General features: G+C 39.0%; 1 protein-coding gene across 3 annotated transcripts in view; it reads right to left on the bottom strand.

Moving 5' to 3' along the window:
• The window catches only part of atp13a3 (ATPase 13A3), a 162,060-nt gene that overhangs the window by 132,189 nt on the left and 13,348 nt on the right, over positions 1 to 16,523 (bottom strand). For all 3 annotated transcript variants that reach the window (XM_072572532.1, XM_072572533.1, XM_072572531.1), the window contains exons 2-3: positions 16,166 to 16,251; positions 8,885 to 9,058 (exon numbers count right to left, since the gene is read on the bottom strand). In XM_072572532.1, coding sequence (XP_072428633.1) covers positions 8,885 to 9,058; positions 16,166 to 16,216 — 225 coding nt within the window. In that variant the 5' untranslated portion in view covers positions 16,217 to 16,251. The remainder of the gene's footprint in view (positions 1 to 8,884; positions 9,059 to 16,165; positions 16,252 to 16,523) is intronic.

Raw genomic sequence — 16,523 nt, 5'->3', positions numbered from 1 at the left:
TGTTTTCTTCACGTATCCTCTGAACCTCCTGCCTTTACCTTAAATCTATGCTCCTGTTCATTGATCCCTGCACCAAGAAGAAAGATTTCTTCCTGTCTACCCTGTCTATGCCCTCATAACTTTATACATCTCAGTCATATATCCCCTCAGTCTCTTCTGCTCCAAAAAAAAACATATGGTATCGGCAATGGTTCACATTTAAAGAAGTGCAGATGAACTACAACAATTATTCATTCCTGTTTGGTGCTAAAATAGAAGAGGACAGGGGTTTCAATCATGGCTTATAAAAGACATTAGGGATAATATTAGACCAAAGAGGATAAAGTTAAAAGTGCCAGATAAAGCAACAAGCCTGCTGATGAGGAGATGCTAGAGATGTTAAAATGGATCAAGTAGATAAATCCTCGGCACCTGATCAGAATATTACGGGAAGCCAAGGAAGGGATTACGGGGCCCCTTGCTATTATCATTCCATTACTTCAGAAAAGCTGCAAGGGAAAGCCAAGGAACTAAAGACTGTTGAGCCTGAAGTCAAAGATGGGCAAGTTGTTAGAGGAGATTCTGAGATCCAGGATTTATATGCATTTGGAAAGACAAGGATAGTCAGCATGGCTTTGTGCACGGAGGATCGTGTCTCACAAATTTGATCGAGTTTTTTGAAGAAGTTACCAAGAAGGCAATATCAGGTCCTTAATCATGAAGCGTAGTGCTGGAAAAGCACAGCGGTCAGGCAGCATCTGAGTAGCAGGAGAGTCGACATTTCAGGCATGAGCCCTTCATCAGGAATGAGGCTTGCTCATTCTTGATGAAGGGCTTCTGCCCGAAATATTGACTCTCCTGCTTCTCAGATGCTGCCTGACCAGCTGTGCTTTCCCAGCACCACACTCTTCGACTCAGATCTCTAGCATCTGCAGGCCTCACTTTCTCCTCATTGAAAAAAGGCTCAAAGAAAAACCTTGGAACTATAGACCAGTAAGCCTACCATCTGTGGTGGTAAGTTACTTGAGAAGATTCTGAGATAAGATATACATGCATTTGGAAAAACAGAGTTTGATTAGGAGTCGACAGCACAGCTTTGTGCATGGGAAATCATACCTCTCAAATTTGTTAAGAGGTCTTTGATGAAGTAACCAGGAAGTTTGATGAAGGCAGGGTAGTAGATGTAGTCTATATGGATTTCAGTAAGGATTTTGATAAGGTTCCACATGGCAGGCTGCTCTGGAAGATTAGATCACATGGAACAGGGGGAGCTGGCAACTGGATAAACAATTTGCTTGATGGTAGCAAGCAGAGGGCAATAGTGGAAGGATGCTTGTCGGACTGGAGGCCTGTGACCTGTAGAATGCCTCAGGAGTCAGTGCTGGGTTCATTGTTGTTTGTTTACTATATCAATGATTTGGATGAGAATGTACAAGGCATGATTAGTAAGTTTTCAGATGACACTAAAATAGTCAGTATCGTAGAGAGTGAGGAAGGTCCTCAGAAATTGCAGCAAAACCTTGATCAGGTGGGGAAGTGGGCTGAGAAATGGCAAATGAAGTTTGATATAAATAAGTGTGGGGTATTGCATTTTGGAAAGCCAAATCAAGGTAGTAGTTTCATGGTGAATGGTAGGGCCTTAATGAGTGTAGTGGAACAGCGGGACTTTGGAGTTCAGGTGCACAGTTCTCTGAAGGTGGAGTCACAGATAGACAGGGCAGTGAAGAAGGCTTTTGGTACACTGGCCTTCATCAGACAGGGCATTGAGTAGAGAGGTTGGAAAGTTACATTGCAGTTGTACAGGACTTTGGTGAGGCCACATTTGGAGTATTGTGTTCAGTTTGGTCACCTTGGAATAGGAAGGATGTTAGTAAACTGGAAAGAGTGCAGAAGAAATTTACAAGGATGTGGCCAGGAGCCAAATACCTGAATTATAGTGTGAGGTTGAACAAACTAGGACCTTTTCTGTAGAGGCTAGGAGGACCTTTTCTGTAGAGGCTAGGAGACTGAGGGGGGTGGATCTTATAGAAGTCTACAAAATCATGAGAGGCATACATAGAGAGAATGCACTCAGTCTTTTCCCCACGGTTGAGGAATCAGCTTATGGTAGAGAGTGTGGTGAGGGAAAAGCACAACAGGTCAGGCAGCATCCAAGGAGCAGGAGAGTCGACGTTTCGGGCAAAAGCCCTTCATGTTTGACCTGCTGTGTTTTTTCCAGCACCACACTGATCTCCACCATCTACAGTCGTCATTTTTGCCTGGCTTCAGCTTAAGGTTATGGAGAAAGAATAAAAGGGAAGCTGAGGGGCAAAGTTTTTATACAGACGATCGTACGCATATGGAATGAGCTGCCAGCAGAAGTTGTTGATGCTGGTACATTAACAACATTTTAAAGGAATTTGGATAAATACAAGGATAGGAAAGATTTAGAAAGATAAAGGGCCAAATGAAGGAAAATAAGGTTAGTGTAGATGGACATTTTGCATGGCATGGACCAGTTTGAACCAAAGGGCCTGTCTCTGTACTGACAAATGAACGTAGAGTGATAGATATTGTCTATATGGAGTTTTGCAATGTCCCACACGGTAAACTGGTCAGTAAGGTTAGATAATATGGGATTCACTGAAAGATAGCCAATTGGATACAAAATTGGCTTGATGGTAGAAGTCAGTGGTGGTAGAGTGTTGTTTTTCGGACTGGAGACTAATGGTGTGCTGTAAACTTCAGTTCTTGGTTCACAGTTGTTTTGCATTTATATCAATGGTTTGGATAAGAATATAGGGGGTACAGTTAGTAAGTTTGTGGATGATACCAAAACAGGTAGTATAGTGGACAGTGAAAACGTTTATCTAAGAATACAAGATTTTGATCAGATGGGTCAATGAGATGAGAAGTGGCAGATGGAGTTTCATTTAAATAAATGCGAGGTGTTGCATTTTGTTTAGGCAAACCAGGAAAGGACTTACACAATTAATGGTCGGACCCTGGGGAGTTTTGATGTCTCTAGGGGTGCAAGTTCATAGTTCCTTCAAAGTGGTGTCGCAGATAGATAGGTCAGAGAATTGAGTGCAGAGGAACCTCAATTATCTGGCATTTGATTATCCGAATATCAGATTAGCTGGCAAGATCCTGATGCTTGGCTAAACTATGTTATCTGGCATTCGATTAACCGGAATTTGATTAACCAAGCGAAATACTCCCCGCCCATGTCCTTTGGATAATCAAGATTCCTCTGTATAGGACTTGAGACATGATATTATGGTTGTACAAGGCATTGGTGAGGCCACTTTTAGATTAGTATGTACAATTCTGGTTGCCCTACTACAGGAAGGATGTTGTTGAACTAGAAAGAGTGCAGAAAACAATTTCGAGGACCATTCCAGGACTGGAGGGTTTGAGTTAGAAGGAATGGCTGAATAGGCTAGGACTTTTTCCTCGGAGTGTCAGAAGCTGAGGGATAACCTCATAGAGGTTTATGAAATCCTGACTGACATGGATAGGGTGAACAGCTAAGGTCTTTTTCCCAGGGTGCAGGAGTCCAAAACTAGTGTGTATAGGTTTAGGGTGAGAGGAATAAGTTTTAAAAGTGACCTGAGGGGCACCTTTTTCACATAGATGGTGGTGTATGTATGGAATGAGCTGCCAGAGGAAGTGGTTGAGTCAAGTGCAATTACAACATTTAAAAGACATTTCATTATGGACCAGACCAACCGCCCCCTCGAAGTATGTTAAGAAGTTAGCCTAGATGCTAATTTTTTCTTATTTAGCATAAGGGTATGGCATTGCATTCCTGAGGCAATTTGATTGGTCAAACAACTCTATTTTAAGCAAAACAATTTATTTTTGCACTACAGTTAAATTATAGACAAAAGAAAAATAAAAGAATTGGCTTATTTACAATTCTTCCAAAATTGCTTAGCATCTCGCTTCAAGACACCAACAACACCTGAAAGCTAATTTAAAAAATTCTGGTTCTGTGGGAGCTAGACTCCATCCATTCAGGCTGCTTTTATTGTTCCAATTTTTAAAAATAAGCCCAAGGCCTCACAAGCTGTTCATTTAATTGTCTTTGAATAATCCGCTCAACCCCTCTGTCTCAATCTTTCTTCATTAAAAAAAAGGACAAAATAGACATTGTAAAGGCACAGTAGTGTCATGATTTGGACAGATATATGAATAGAAAAGGTTTAGAGGAATACAGACCAGTCACAGGCAAATGGGACTAGTTTAGCTTGGGATACCTGGTCAGCATGGAGGATTTGGACAGAAGCATCTGCTTCCATGCTGTATTAGTTTACGACTCCAATTCAGCAAAAGACGACAATAAGTTTGATCAAGAAGGGTAAAGTACAGTACAAGAGTAAAATTGCAGAAAACATAGCAACTGACTGTAAATGCTTTTATAAGTATGCGTAGAGAATGGTAAGGACAAACGTGGATGCATTAGTCAGATACTGAGGAAATTATAATGGCAAACAAAACAATGACAGAATTGAATACATACTTTGGTGATGCTTTCACAAAAGAAGGCACAAATAACCTCCCAGAAATGTAAGAGAAATAACTGTCTAGTGAGAGGACAAAACTGAAGAAACTCAGCATTCATAAGCAAATGATGCTGGGGAAATGAATGGAGTTAAAAATGTTCAAATTTTTAGCCTGATAATCTACATCACAGATCGCTGAAGGAAGAGGAACTGGACGCATCGGTAAAAAGTGTGGTGCTGGAAAAACACAGCTGGTAAGACAGCATCCAAGCAGCAGGAGAGTCAACATTTCAGGCATAAGCCCTTCATTAGGACTGACATTCCTGATGAAGGGCTTATGCCCTTCTTATCTCTTACATTCTTTTCCTATCTCTTGATTTATTTTCTTCCTCACATCCTTACTATTCCAGGGGGTTTGTACAAAATAGTCTTTTATCCTTTGCAGTTCTTCAACTCAACCCACACAGAGACTAAGACTTTTGGCCCTATATCAGTTTTTGTTACGATTTGATTTCTTACTAAGAAGCTAACCCTGACTCCTCTGCCCTTCTGCCTAACCTTTCAATAGAATGAATATTCTTGAATATCCAGGCCTGATGCCCTTACATCAATCTCTCTCTGATGTCCATAACATCATATCTGCCAAATTCAATCTGTGCAACAAGCTCAGTTACCTTGTTTAATATACTGCCTGCATGTAAGTACAACTCCCTCAGTCCTGCATTGACTCTCCATCTTCGCACAGTTGTCACCTTTTCTGCTGTATCTGAAGGTTAGACTCCTGACACTGCCTATACTCTATTATCTCTTTTGGAAATTTTCATAACGTCTCCTGTAACTTCACTATTTAAAAAGGAGAGGGAGACAAAGAATAAAGTTACAAGCCAGCTAGTAGTAGGGAAAATGCTAGAGTTCATTATAAAATGTGTGATAAAACATTTAGAAAGTATTAATGGGAGTGGGCAAAACCAGCATGGGTTTATATGAAAGGCAAGTCACATTTAACAAATTTCTTGAGGATGTAACTAGTACAAATACGTATCTCTTTATCCGAGCATCCAAGAACCGAAAAGCTCCGAAAACCAAAGGTTTTCATGGAGCGTCCAGCATCAGTCATGTCTGCATAACATCATGGGATTTTATTAGTGGGCGAGGGCTGCAACCACTCGACTCACGTGGTGGCGTGGCCCAGCACTCGGAGGCGTCAATTGTGTATTGTATTTACTGTGCTAAGTTGTTTAACTTTAGAGTGAAAATGTCAAAAAGAGGTGCAGGTACATCCATGGCTAACAATAATATAAAGAAAAGGAAGCATCTGTCATTATCAATAATGCAGAAAGCAGAGTTATTGCAGAAGCTTGAACATGGTGTGGCTGTGCAGCATCTTATTGAGGAATATGGTGTCAGAACTATCACTGTCTATGATTTGAAGAAACAGAAAGACAAGTTTCCGAAGTTTTATGGTGATAATGATGACCATAAACTAATGAAATATAGTAAAACACTGCACAGGGCAAAAAATGAAGATCTTAACCGTGTGTTGATGGAGTGGATAAGACAACAAAGAAGTGAACGTATGCCACTGACTGGTTTGATGGTCATGAAACAAGCTAGAAAATATCATAAAGAACTGAACATTAAAGGCGAATGTCAATATTCAGAAGGTTGGCTGCAGAAATTCAAGTGTGATGGTGTGAAGTACCTGAAAATCTGACAAAAAGGCTTCTGCTGACCATGAAGCAGTTGAAAATTAGGTTGGTGAACTTGCCAAGCTGATATCTGACGAAAACCTTAGTCCTGAACAAATTTACAATGCTGATGAAACAGCTCCCTACTGGCGCTATGTCCTGAGAAAAATATTAGCAATGGCTAATGAGAGAGCACCAGCAGGTTTTAAGAAAACTAAGGACAGATTAACTATTCTTGGGCATGTCAATGCTGCAGGCAGTGATTGGGAAAAGCAAGCATCCAAGATGTCTTAAAGGTGTACGCAATTTGCCTGTGCATTATTATGCAAACAAGAAAGCGTGGGTAACCAGAGAAATTTCTTCTGACTGGTTCAGTGAACACTTCATACCAGCAGCACAAGCTCTTTGCAGACAAGCTGGACTGGAAGAAAAGTGTAAAGTTTTATCATTCCTGGACAACTGCTCCGCACATCCCCCTGCCGAACAACTTGTGAAAAGTAATGTTTTTCACATTTACTTGTCCCCCGAATGTGACAGCGTTGTGACCAAGGAGTTTTATACTCAGTGAAGAGCAAGTATAAAGACTATTTTTTAAACAGTATGCTTGCTGCAGTCAACAGAGAGGTAGGATTTCAAGACTTCCTGAAAGAGTTTAGTCTTAAGGATGCCATTTATGTAGTTGCTAACACTTGGAATGATGTTGATAAAGCAACATTAACAAATGCTTGGCACAGACTCTGGCCTACAACGATGTTTCTTGTAAATGAACCTGCAGATGAAGAGTTTGAAGGATTTCATGTCACTGAAGAGAAAATTTAATCGGACGAAAGTGTAAATAAATTACACGAAGTTGACATCAAAGAAATGCTGAACATTGGCAATGATGTGGCTGTCGTGCATTCCTTGAGCGATGGGAACATTGCTAAAATGGTTTTAAATACGGGTTCCTGTACAGATAAGTGTGAGGATAGTAGTGATGATGATGATGATTTATGATGATGATGATGATGAGTTAGTGAACACAGTTGAAAAGGTCCCCATTGACGATATGGTGAAAATGTGTGATCAGTTAATTGCTGGCCTTGAACAACGTTCATTTATCAGTGAGCAAGAGATTATGGTAATTTATTCAATTAAAGAGAGATTGCTTAGACAGAAACCTATGTTAATGAGACAGATGCCTTTAAGGCCGCTGCCTGCCATAGCGCTGAAGCTGTGTATGTTTGAGTTTTACCCAATGTTTTTATTGCAATGATTTTTATGGAAATAAAATGTTGCTGAACAGTTATAGTCGATGTATTTCACTTATCAGTACACTACTCTATAAATAAAGTGTGGTAGTACTTCTAGTCCTCATTTATCCTGCTTAGTGTCAGTATTCATATATTTTTGCTGCAATATAGTATTTATGTTTGATTATGGGTTGCTGCCCTGCACCCTACAGGGGACACTACATTAGTTCCGAAAACCGCAAAATTCCGATTTCCGCAAAGCAGCTGGTCCCCAGTATTTCGGATAAAGGGATACGTACTGTAAAATAAAAGGAAAATCAAAACATATAGTACATTTAAAGTTGCAGAAGGCTATTGATAAGGTCCCTCATAAGAAGTTAGTGGGGAAAGTCAAAGTACATTGAATATGGGGTAATATATTAGTTTGGAGGAGCTGACAGAGAGAAAACAGAGAGAGAATAAATAGGGCTTTTCCCGAGAGGCCGGCAATGACTCATGCAGGACTGCAAAGTACAATGTTTAGGGCCCCAGCTATTCACAATCTATATATAAAATGACCTTGATCAACCAAATGCCACACTGCCAAGTTGACTGGCAACACAAATCTGAGCAGGATTGAGAGTTGACTGGATGATTCAAGGTAATTTACATAAGTTGAGTGAATAGGTGTACACAACATTACAAGCAAAGCCTTCATTTTCATAATTTCTACAACTAATTTTCTGGATGTAGGTTTGTTCATTGAGCTGGAAGGTTCATTTCCAGACATTTCGTTACTCTACTAGGTAACATCTTCAGTGGGACTCCAGGCAAAGCACTGCTGATGATTCCTGCTTTCTATATATATGTTTTGGTTTCTTTGGGTTGGTGATGTAATTTCCTGTGGTGATGTCATTTCCTGTTCTTTTTCTCAGGGGGGTGTGGTGGTGGTAGATGGTGTCTAACTCAATGCGGTTGTTGATAGAGTTCCAGTTGGAGATGAAGATGTTACCTAGTAGGGTGACGAAATGTCTGGAAATGAACCTTCCAGCTCAGCAAGCAAACCTACATCCAGAACCTCAAACTGAGCTACAAATCTTCTCAAAACTCACTAATTAATTTTCTGTTGATTGGAGAACTATTTGGCTTTCAAATTCAATAGCAAAGTTATGAAAAGGCTAAATTTAACAAATTACATGTTGTGAATATAACAGAAATGTATCTCAATACAGTTTTCTAATAAATTTCAACAGAGAAGCGAGGATACAACAGAACTTAACTCTCATGGTTTCCCCAGCAGTACAAGTTGGACCAGTGTATTAGAAGCGAAATGTAGAAATCATTAATTTTAAAAAAACAAAGTCCCTTACTCTTATCTACTTGAAAAATGTTCTAATATTACAAACTTTATTAGCAGTGAGCTTTTCCTTGATATAGATTTTGCATTGTTATTCTATTGTCTAATGTACAAAATGCAAATACACCAATTACAGTTTACTTTTACTATCTGCATACTCACTGTGGTCCTCAATAGCACAACTTCAGCCTCCTTGAGAGATGTTTGGGTACATGTTGCCTTCACACTCCATTCAGGCATCCAATAAAGTAGCAGGAGAAGGAAACCACCAGTGCAGATAACGCCAATTGCAACTAGAATCAGCTTCCAAAGGCATTGTTTATAACCATAAATCTCCTGCAACAAACAAAGTAATTAGCTGCTTTTGGGAACATTATTCGATATTCAACATTAGCATGCTGCAAATTTTTTTGAAGAGATCTAAAATTCAGCATGTTTGAAACTGAAGCCATGTCAGTTTCTAGATGCTCCAGGAGTTTGGATTACTCATAAAATTTTCATAAAGGCAATGCTCCTCCTCTTTGAATACTTGCTCCTACGTCCAACTAAGTACTCCCATCTTTGATCTTAACCTTCATAAAAGTTTGGAAAGAAAGAACATTTACAAATTAAAGTGGACAAGGTACAGGGAACAGAAACATAGAAAACAGACGCAGGAGTAAGCCATTTGGACCTTTGAGCCTGCACCATAATTCAATATGATTGTGGCTGATCATGCAATCTCAGTACCCCATTGCCGCCCTCTCCCATACCCCTTGAATCCTTTAACTACAAGGCCACTTCCAGTTTCTTCTTGAATATATCTAATGAACTGGCCCCAACAGCTTCATGTGGGAGAGAATTCCACAGGTTCACATCTCTCAGTGAAGAAATTCTTCCTCATCTCAGTCCTGAATAGCTTACCCGTTATTCAGGTGACCCCCAAGTTCTGGACTTCCCCAACATCGGGAACATTCTTCCTGCGTCTAGCCTGTCCAGTCCCATCAAGACTTTATATGTTTCTATGAGATACCCCCCTTATTTTTCAAAATTCCAGTGAACACAAGGCCAGTCGATCAGTCTTTCCTCATATGTCAGTTCTATCATCCCAGGAGTCAGTATGTGAAATGTTCACTAGACTCCCAAAAGACAAATCAGTACTATAGTAATTGTAGCTCACACCATTAATTCCCACATACTGGACAGTTGCTGAAGACTGGCATTTGAAGGATGTTACTTAGTGTGATAATATACAAACTTCTCACTTTCCACCCTGCTGAACTCTCCATCCAAAGGATAAGAAGCTGTCATTTCTGCCATGTCCAGCAAAATCCCAGATATATATTCCCGGTCTTTCAATTTTTAGCATTTCACAAAGACCATTCCTTTTGGAATACCCTGATCCACTCCTCCTCCACTCCCACAGTTGCCCTGTCTCTCTCTCTCCCCTACAGACCCATACTTTCAGGCAGACTGTCTCTCATATGCTCACACATGCACCCTCTCACAGACTTATACCTCTTTACACTCACACTCATACACATACACACACTCTCTGACAGACACTCATAAAACCCCCACATGCACACATACACATGAGTTTGTGAGGTGAATTTGTACTTGCAGATTTACATTTTACTTTGCTCAAAAACTGCATGAATCCATGTAAGATTCTTTAAATCCATTTTTTGGATTAGAATCAGTCTGACCATTGTGGCACAGACAGTCTCACACAGGGCAGCTCACACCTTAATTGCATTATCTGGGCCGTCATGACAGCAATTGTTAAAGTTCACTTGAGAATGTAACTTTTAAATGTTCTGCAACTTACATATGAAAGAACTAAAACCAACATGTTTATTCTAAAAAATGAGACACTTAACAAACAAGCCAGGTCTCTTTCAATTTTTAATTTCAGTTACATCACACTAAACTTTTGGTATAAATCCTGTGTCTTACAACCTTATACTCCACAACCACCTGATGAAGGAGCAGTGCTCTGAAAGCTAGTGCTTCCAAATAAACCTGTTGGACTACAACCTGGTGTTGTGTGATTTTTAACTTTGTGCACCCCAGTCCAACACCGGCATCTCCAAATCATGACTTTCTATTTTGGTCTCCTTATCCCTGACTTAGGAATCTGCTGCATACAACAGTTCGGCTGTTATCTGCTGCACAGAACTCAAAGAGCCCTACAAAATGTTTCAAATGTTCCACATTTTCTGCCTAACCAATAGGTTAACTCCAGTTTACAAATGATGAACAACAGAACCCAAAGGACCTTTTCATTCCCCAGGATCATGTGCCTCTTATGGCTTGCACTAGTAAATCAGAGCTCCATCATTCACCTGTCGGTGGTTACTTTCTAGCTGATCTCTGCGAAAAGATGGCCACATGCTTTACTGCTTCAGGATCTCCCAAATCTCCATAACTGGTGTGCTGAACAGGTGAGCTTACCTGGCCTTCAGTCACTGGTACAAACACAGAAACGTCTACATGTCAATGCCCAAATCTGTGAGCCCAATGACTCACCAAGCTGTGGAATTCCACCAACCAACTCAGTCTCATCACCAAGCAAACACAGATTGATTCACAAACAAAAATAGAAATTGCTGGAAAAACGTAGCAGGTCTGAAAGCACCGGTATAGAGAAATCAGAGTTAACGTTTCAGGTCCAATGACCTTTCTTCAGAACTAGTCGACTAACAACAGATTGACTCACTTCTGTTCATAAGAAAGATAGTGTTACTTTTGGTCTCATTATTTAAACTGGGATATCATTGCATTCAAAGCAGTTCAGAGAAGATTCACTTACATTGATTCGGAGGATGAAGAAAGGTTGGATCTAAAGTCATTGCAGTTTAGAAGAATGAGAGGTGATCTTATTAAAACAAATAAAATTCCAAGGGAGAAGATGCTGAGGATCTTTCCTCTCACAGAGAAATTTATTACTTGGAATCACAGTTCAAAAATAAGATTAGGACAGTGATAAGGGTGGATTTCGTCTCCCATAGCTTTATTCGATTTTAAAATTCACTTCTGAAAAGCAATGGAGGCTGGGTCCTTGAAACTGAGATTTAAAACTGAGCAAGAGTTCTGATTGGCAAGTGAGTTGGGGATAGGCAAGAAAGTAGAGTTAATGCCGCAATCGGATCTGCCATGATCATATTAAATGATAAGAGCAGACTCAATGGGCAGAATAGTCTACTCCAACCCCTATTTCCTTTGACCTTTTCCTCTAAATACAAGTGGGAGAAATATTAAGCTTTCAGTTCACCACAGTGTAAATTGCAAGAGTGTGCTGTGCAACAGATAGTTGAGGTCCTCAATGAATATTTCTCCTGTTTATCATGGAGAAAGACATGAAGACTTGGGAACTTAGGGAAGTCAGTAGTCATTTCTTGGGAACAGTCCCTATCACAGTAGAGGTGGTGTTGGACGTATTAAAATGTATGAAGGTGGATAAATTTCCTAGTCCTGATCAGATATATCCAAGAACACTGCAAGAGGCTAGAGAAGAAATTGCAGGGCCTTGGCTGATATTTTTCTTCAACATTAGCCACGGGTGAGGTCCTGTAAGACTGGAGGGTAGCGAATGTTGTGTCCTTATTCAAGAAGGGTTGCAAAGAAAAACGTGGGAACTATAGATCAGTAAGCCTAACAAATATTGTGGGTAAGTTACTTGAAAAGTTTCAGAGCTAAGATATACATGCATTTGGAAAAATAGGGTTTGATTAGGAAGAGTCAACATGGCTTTGTGCATGGGAGATCATACCTCACAAATTTGTTAAGAGGTCTTTGATGAAGTGACCAGGAAGGTTGAAGAAGGCAGGGCTGTAGATGTAGTCTGTACGAATATCAGTAAGGCCTTTGACAAGGTTCCACATGGAATCCAGGGGGAGCTGGCAAATTGGATGCACAATTGGCTTGATGGTAGGAGAGTAATTGTGGAAGGATGCTTGTTGGAATGGAGACCTGTGACTAGTGGAGTGCCTTAGGGGTCAGAGCTGGGCCCAATGCCTTTTGTTGTCTACATCAATGATTTGGATGAGAATGTACAAGGCATGATTAGTAAGTTTTCAGATGACACTAAAATAGGCGGTATCGTGGACAGTGAGGAAAGTCGTCAGAAATTGCAGCAGGACCTTAGTCAACTGGGGAAGTGGGCTGACAAATGGCAAATGAAGCTTAATATAGATAAGTGTGAGGACTTGCATTTTGGAAAGCCAAATTAAGGTAGGAGTGTCATGGTGAATGGCACGGTGTTAAGGAGTATAATGGAACAGAGGGACCTTGGAGTTCAGGTGTACAGTCTCTGAAAGTGGAGTCACAGGTAGAAAGGGCAGAAAGTAGGCTTTAGACACACTGGCCTTCATCAGTCAGGGCATTGAGTACAGATGTTGGGAAGGTATGGGGCATTGTACAGGATGTTGGTGAGGCTGCATTTGGAGTATTGTGTTCAGATTTGGTCACCTTGCTATTAAAAAGATGCTACTAAACTGGAAAGAGCGCAAAAATAATGTAGAAGTATGTTGCCAGGACTCAATTGTCTGAGTTATAAGGAGAGACTGGACAAGCTAGTCCTTTTTCTTACAAGCATAGGAGATTGAGGGAGGATCTTATATAAGCGTATGAGCTCATGAGAGGCTTGGATAGGGTGAATGCACTCAATCTTTTTCCCAGGGTTGGGGATTTGAGAATGAGAGGGCATCAGTTTAAAGTTGGAGGGGAAAAAATAAAAAAGCTGCTAGTACGCATGTGGAATGAGCTATCAGCGGAAGTGGTTGAGGCGGGTACATTAACAACATTTAAAAGGCATTTGAACAAATACATGGATAGGAAAGGTTTAGAAGGATACGGGCCAAGTGCAAGGAAATGGGGTTTGTGTGAACGGACATTTTGGTTGGCATGGACCAGTTTGGGCCAAAGGGTCTGTCTACATACTGTAGGACTCTATGTCTCTGTAACAAGTGAAGATGCGATGTGTTCAAACTGATGCAACATTTTGGAGGGGTTTCACAGCTAGGTAACTATTAAGAGTGTTAGTTCCATTTTAGATTCCTGGTTTGATGTTGTCAAGGTTAGCGAAGAATAGTCTGAAGAATGGTCACTTGATACAAAATGTTAATTTTGCTTTCTCTCCACAGTTGTTGCCAAACCTGAGATTTTCCAGCAATTTCTGATTTTGTTTCTGATTTCCAGCATCCACAGTTCTTTGAATTTTTGGTTATGCTTAAAATCACTAGTTTATAATGCAGAATGTATATTCAAAAGAAAGAGTATGGTAATTTTAGATAAAATTACAATAAGAACACACAATCCTTTCCCTCATAACTTAATGCAACTTGCAATTATATTGGTAAATTCAGAGCTGAAAGGATTAGCATTTAGAGGTCGAGTCCATTTATCTAGAATGGTGCAAAGTAATCATTTTCCAAAAGAAATAATAAGTTGCAAAATCCTTACAGTTTTGCATTAAAAACCTGGATTTGGTATCATTTTCAATACTCTTAGATATCAGGATTTTGAACACAAATTCACTTTGCCACAATGATATCACCTGGTTTGCTGTCAATTTTTGGATCCAAGTTCCTAAACTCCACTAAATTACCCACTCACTTGATCAATCAACATCAATATTAGTAAGTAATGCAGCCAACAGTGTAAACTTACCATATTGCTAACCTTTGAGTCATTAAACGTGCATAATATTTATTATTGTCAAAGTGATTAATAACTTATAACGAATAGTTTAACCACTAGATAGGTCCTGCTGGGATACCATTTATTTCCAAGGAGAATTATAGTCTGTTTGTTCAGTTTATGAAAAACGCAATTGCTCATTTGTACCTGAATAATCACTGTCGACTATACAAGCTTAACTGCCAACACCCATCCTCCAAAGTGTTGTTCCAGCATCTAAACTATACACGTATAATAAAATAATACAAAAATAATAGGGAATGAAGAAAGTTTTGCTCCAGCTATACCAAGCTACTCCCAGTTAAACCATGCTTGGAGTATTGACTCTCAAGAGGAAATTTGACCTTAGAAGGTATGCAGCAAAGATACAGCAGAACATTAACATGGTTCCAAGGGTTAGATTATGAAGATAAATTGCCTAAACCACACTTGTATTCACTGAAATGTAAAAGATTAAAAGGTGACATGATTATGGTCTTCAAGATATCTGAAAGGAATTGATACAACAGAAAGAAACATCTCTCCCTTCACACCAAGTCGAAGAGGTCATTCAGCCAAGCAATTCATGACAGAAGCAAAGAGATCTATAAGCATGTAATTCATCACATATAAAGCAGATTCAAGCCATTTACTAAGTCCAAAGATGGGATTAGTAGCCTTTTATTAACCAATGTTATTGCGAAATGGAGCAATACATAACATATCATTGAATAATGTAACGGGTTTGAGGGGTTAAATGTCCTTTTCTTATGCTCTAATTAGCATGTTAACTAAAATTGTGTACAAAGATATCTTTCTCTGTACCATAATAAGCAGAATTCACTGATTCAGTAAACATATTCACTCAATCTACTCAGAAGTGTTGTGGTTTACAAGCAAAACATGACTTTTGATTGCAACTATTATAAAGAGAAAACGACAAGGGAAAGTGGTCTTAAGGATAATAAGGACTTTAAAAATGTAATAAAATTGTCAAAGTCCATTGGGCCAGAACTTAAGCAGAGGGAAGTTTTATGTGTTTTATGTGTTGGATGAAATGCATTTAAAGTGATAGAATCCAAATTTCATTCTACATTCAATCCCACTTACAAACAAATTATAGTCAAATAGTACAAAAATGTGCTCAAGACAGGAAACTGCAAACCTGAACTATAAAATCCTATTTGGAACAGAACAGTGTGTGTGAGAAGTCTACTAGAATAATTTAGTGTTACGTGTTATCACAAACAGTTGCCTTTCGTAGTACTAACATAAACTATCAACATAAAACCTCATAAAAATGCCATAAATAAGAAATCAAATGAGGTTACGATATCCCCAATTAGAACGTAAACACTGTAACATGAATAGCTGCAACCTTTCCCTCATCAATTCTGCCCCAGGTTTCGAACCTATTCCTCCTTATAATTAAGATGTACAAAATCACGTGAATAATTGGAAATAATTTAATACAAAACTTAATAAAAAACAAAGCCTCCAGTCCATAGAACCGATTTACAAATTTAATCACTGAGCAAAGATTTTACAACAATACTCACATACTTAAAATCTACAAGTTTATATTAGAGGCTTCTAAAAACGAAGAAGAACCAGTGAAATTACACCTTAGAAAGTGCACAACTGTGAACTTTAAATTGAATTTTTTTTAAAGTCAGTTAAAATGTATAATTTGTTCCACAGACTTTTGAAAAAAAAGTTATAAGGAGGAACATAAAAAAGTCAGAACCTGAATAGATAACGAACTATCACTTTTTTGTTTACCATCTCATCTTCTTTGTCTTTGTTAATAAAATTCTTCTCTTCTTTAGCCATTTTGTTTCATAAACTTAGCTTCTCTTATTCGATTACTGTTAAAACAAAAAAAAAGTCCAGAATATTAATGATGAAAGTTTCGCATGCTAAAATACGTAACTGGTTAGCTAAAATATTATAAGATGAATACTATAGAGAGAATGAATAGATCCATATTCCAAGTTACGGATCTGACATACATCCACAAATTACCATAAAGTCTGTACAAGTTTACAAATAGCTTTATGTCTTTGGAAAATTAAAAATGCATGTATAGTTCAAATATGTTCTATCCTGAGCTAATTAACAAAAATCATTTTATCTAATC

The sequence above is a fragment of the Chiloscyllium punctatum genome, chromosome 6 (genome assembly GCF_047496795.1).
Source record: "Chiloscyllium punctatum isolate Juve2018m chromosome 6, sChiPun1.3, whole genome shotgun sequence".
NCBI lineage: Eukaryota > Metazoa > Chordata > Chondrichthyes > Orectolobiformes > Hemiscylliidae > Chiloscyllium > Chiloscyllium punctatum.
The sequence above is the reverse complement of the archived record's forward strand: the minus strand, read 5'-3'. Positions and strand labels throughout refer to the sequence as shown.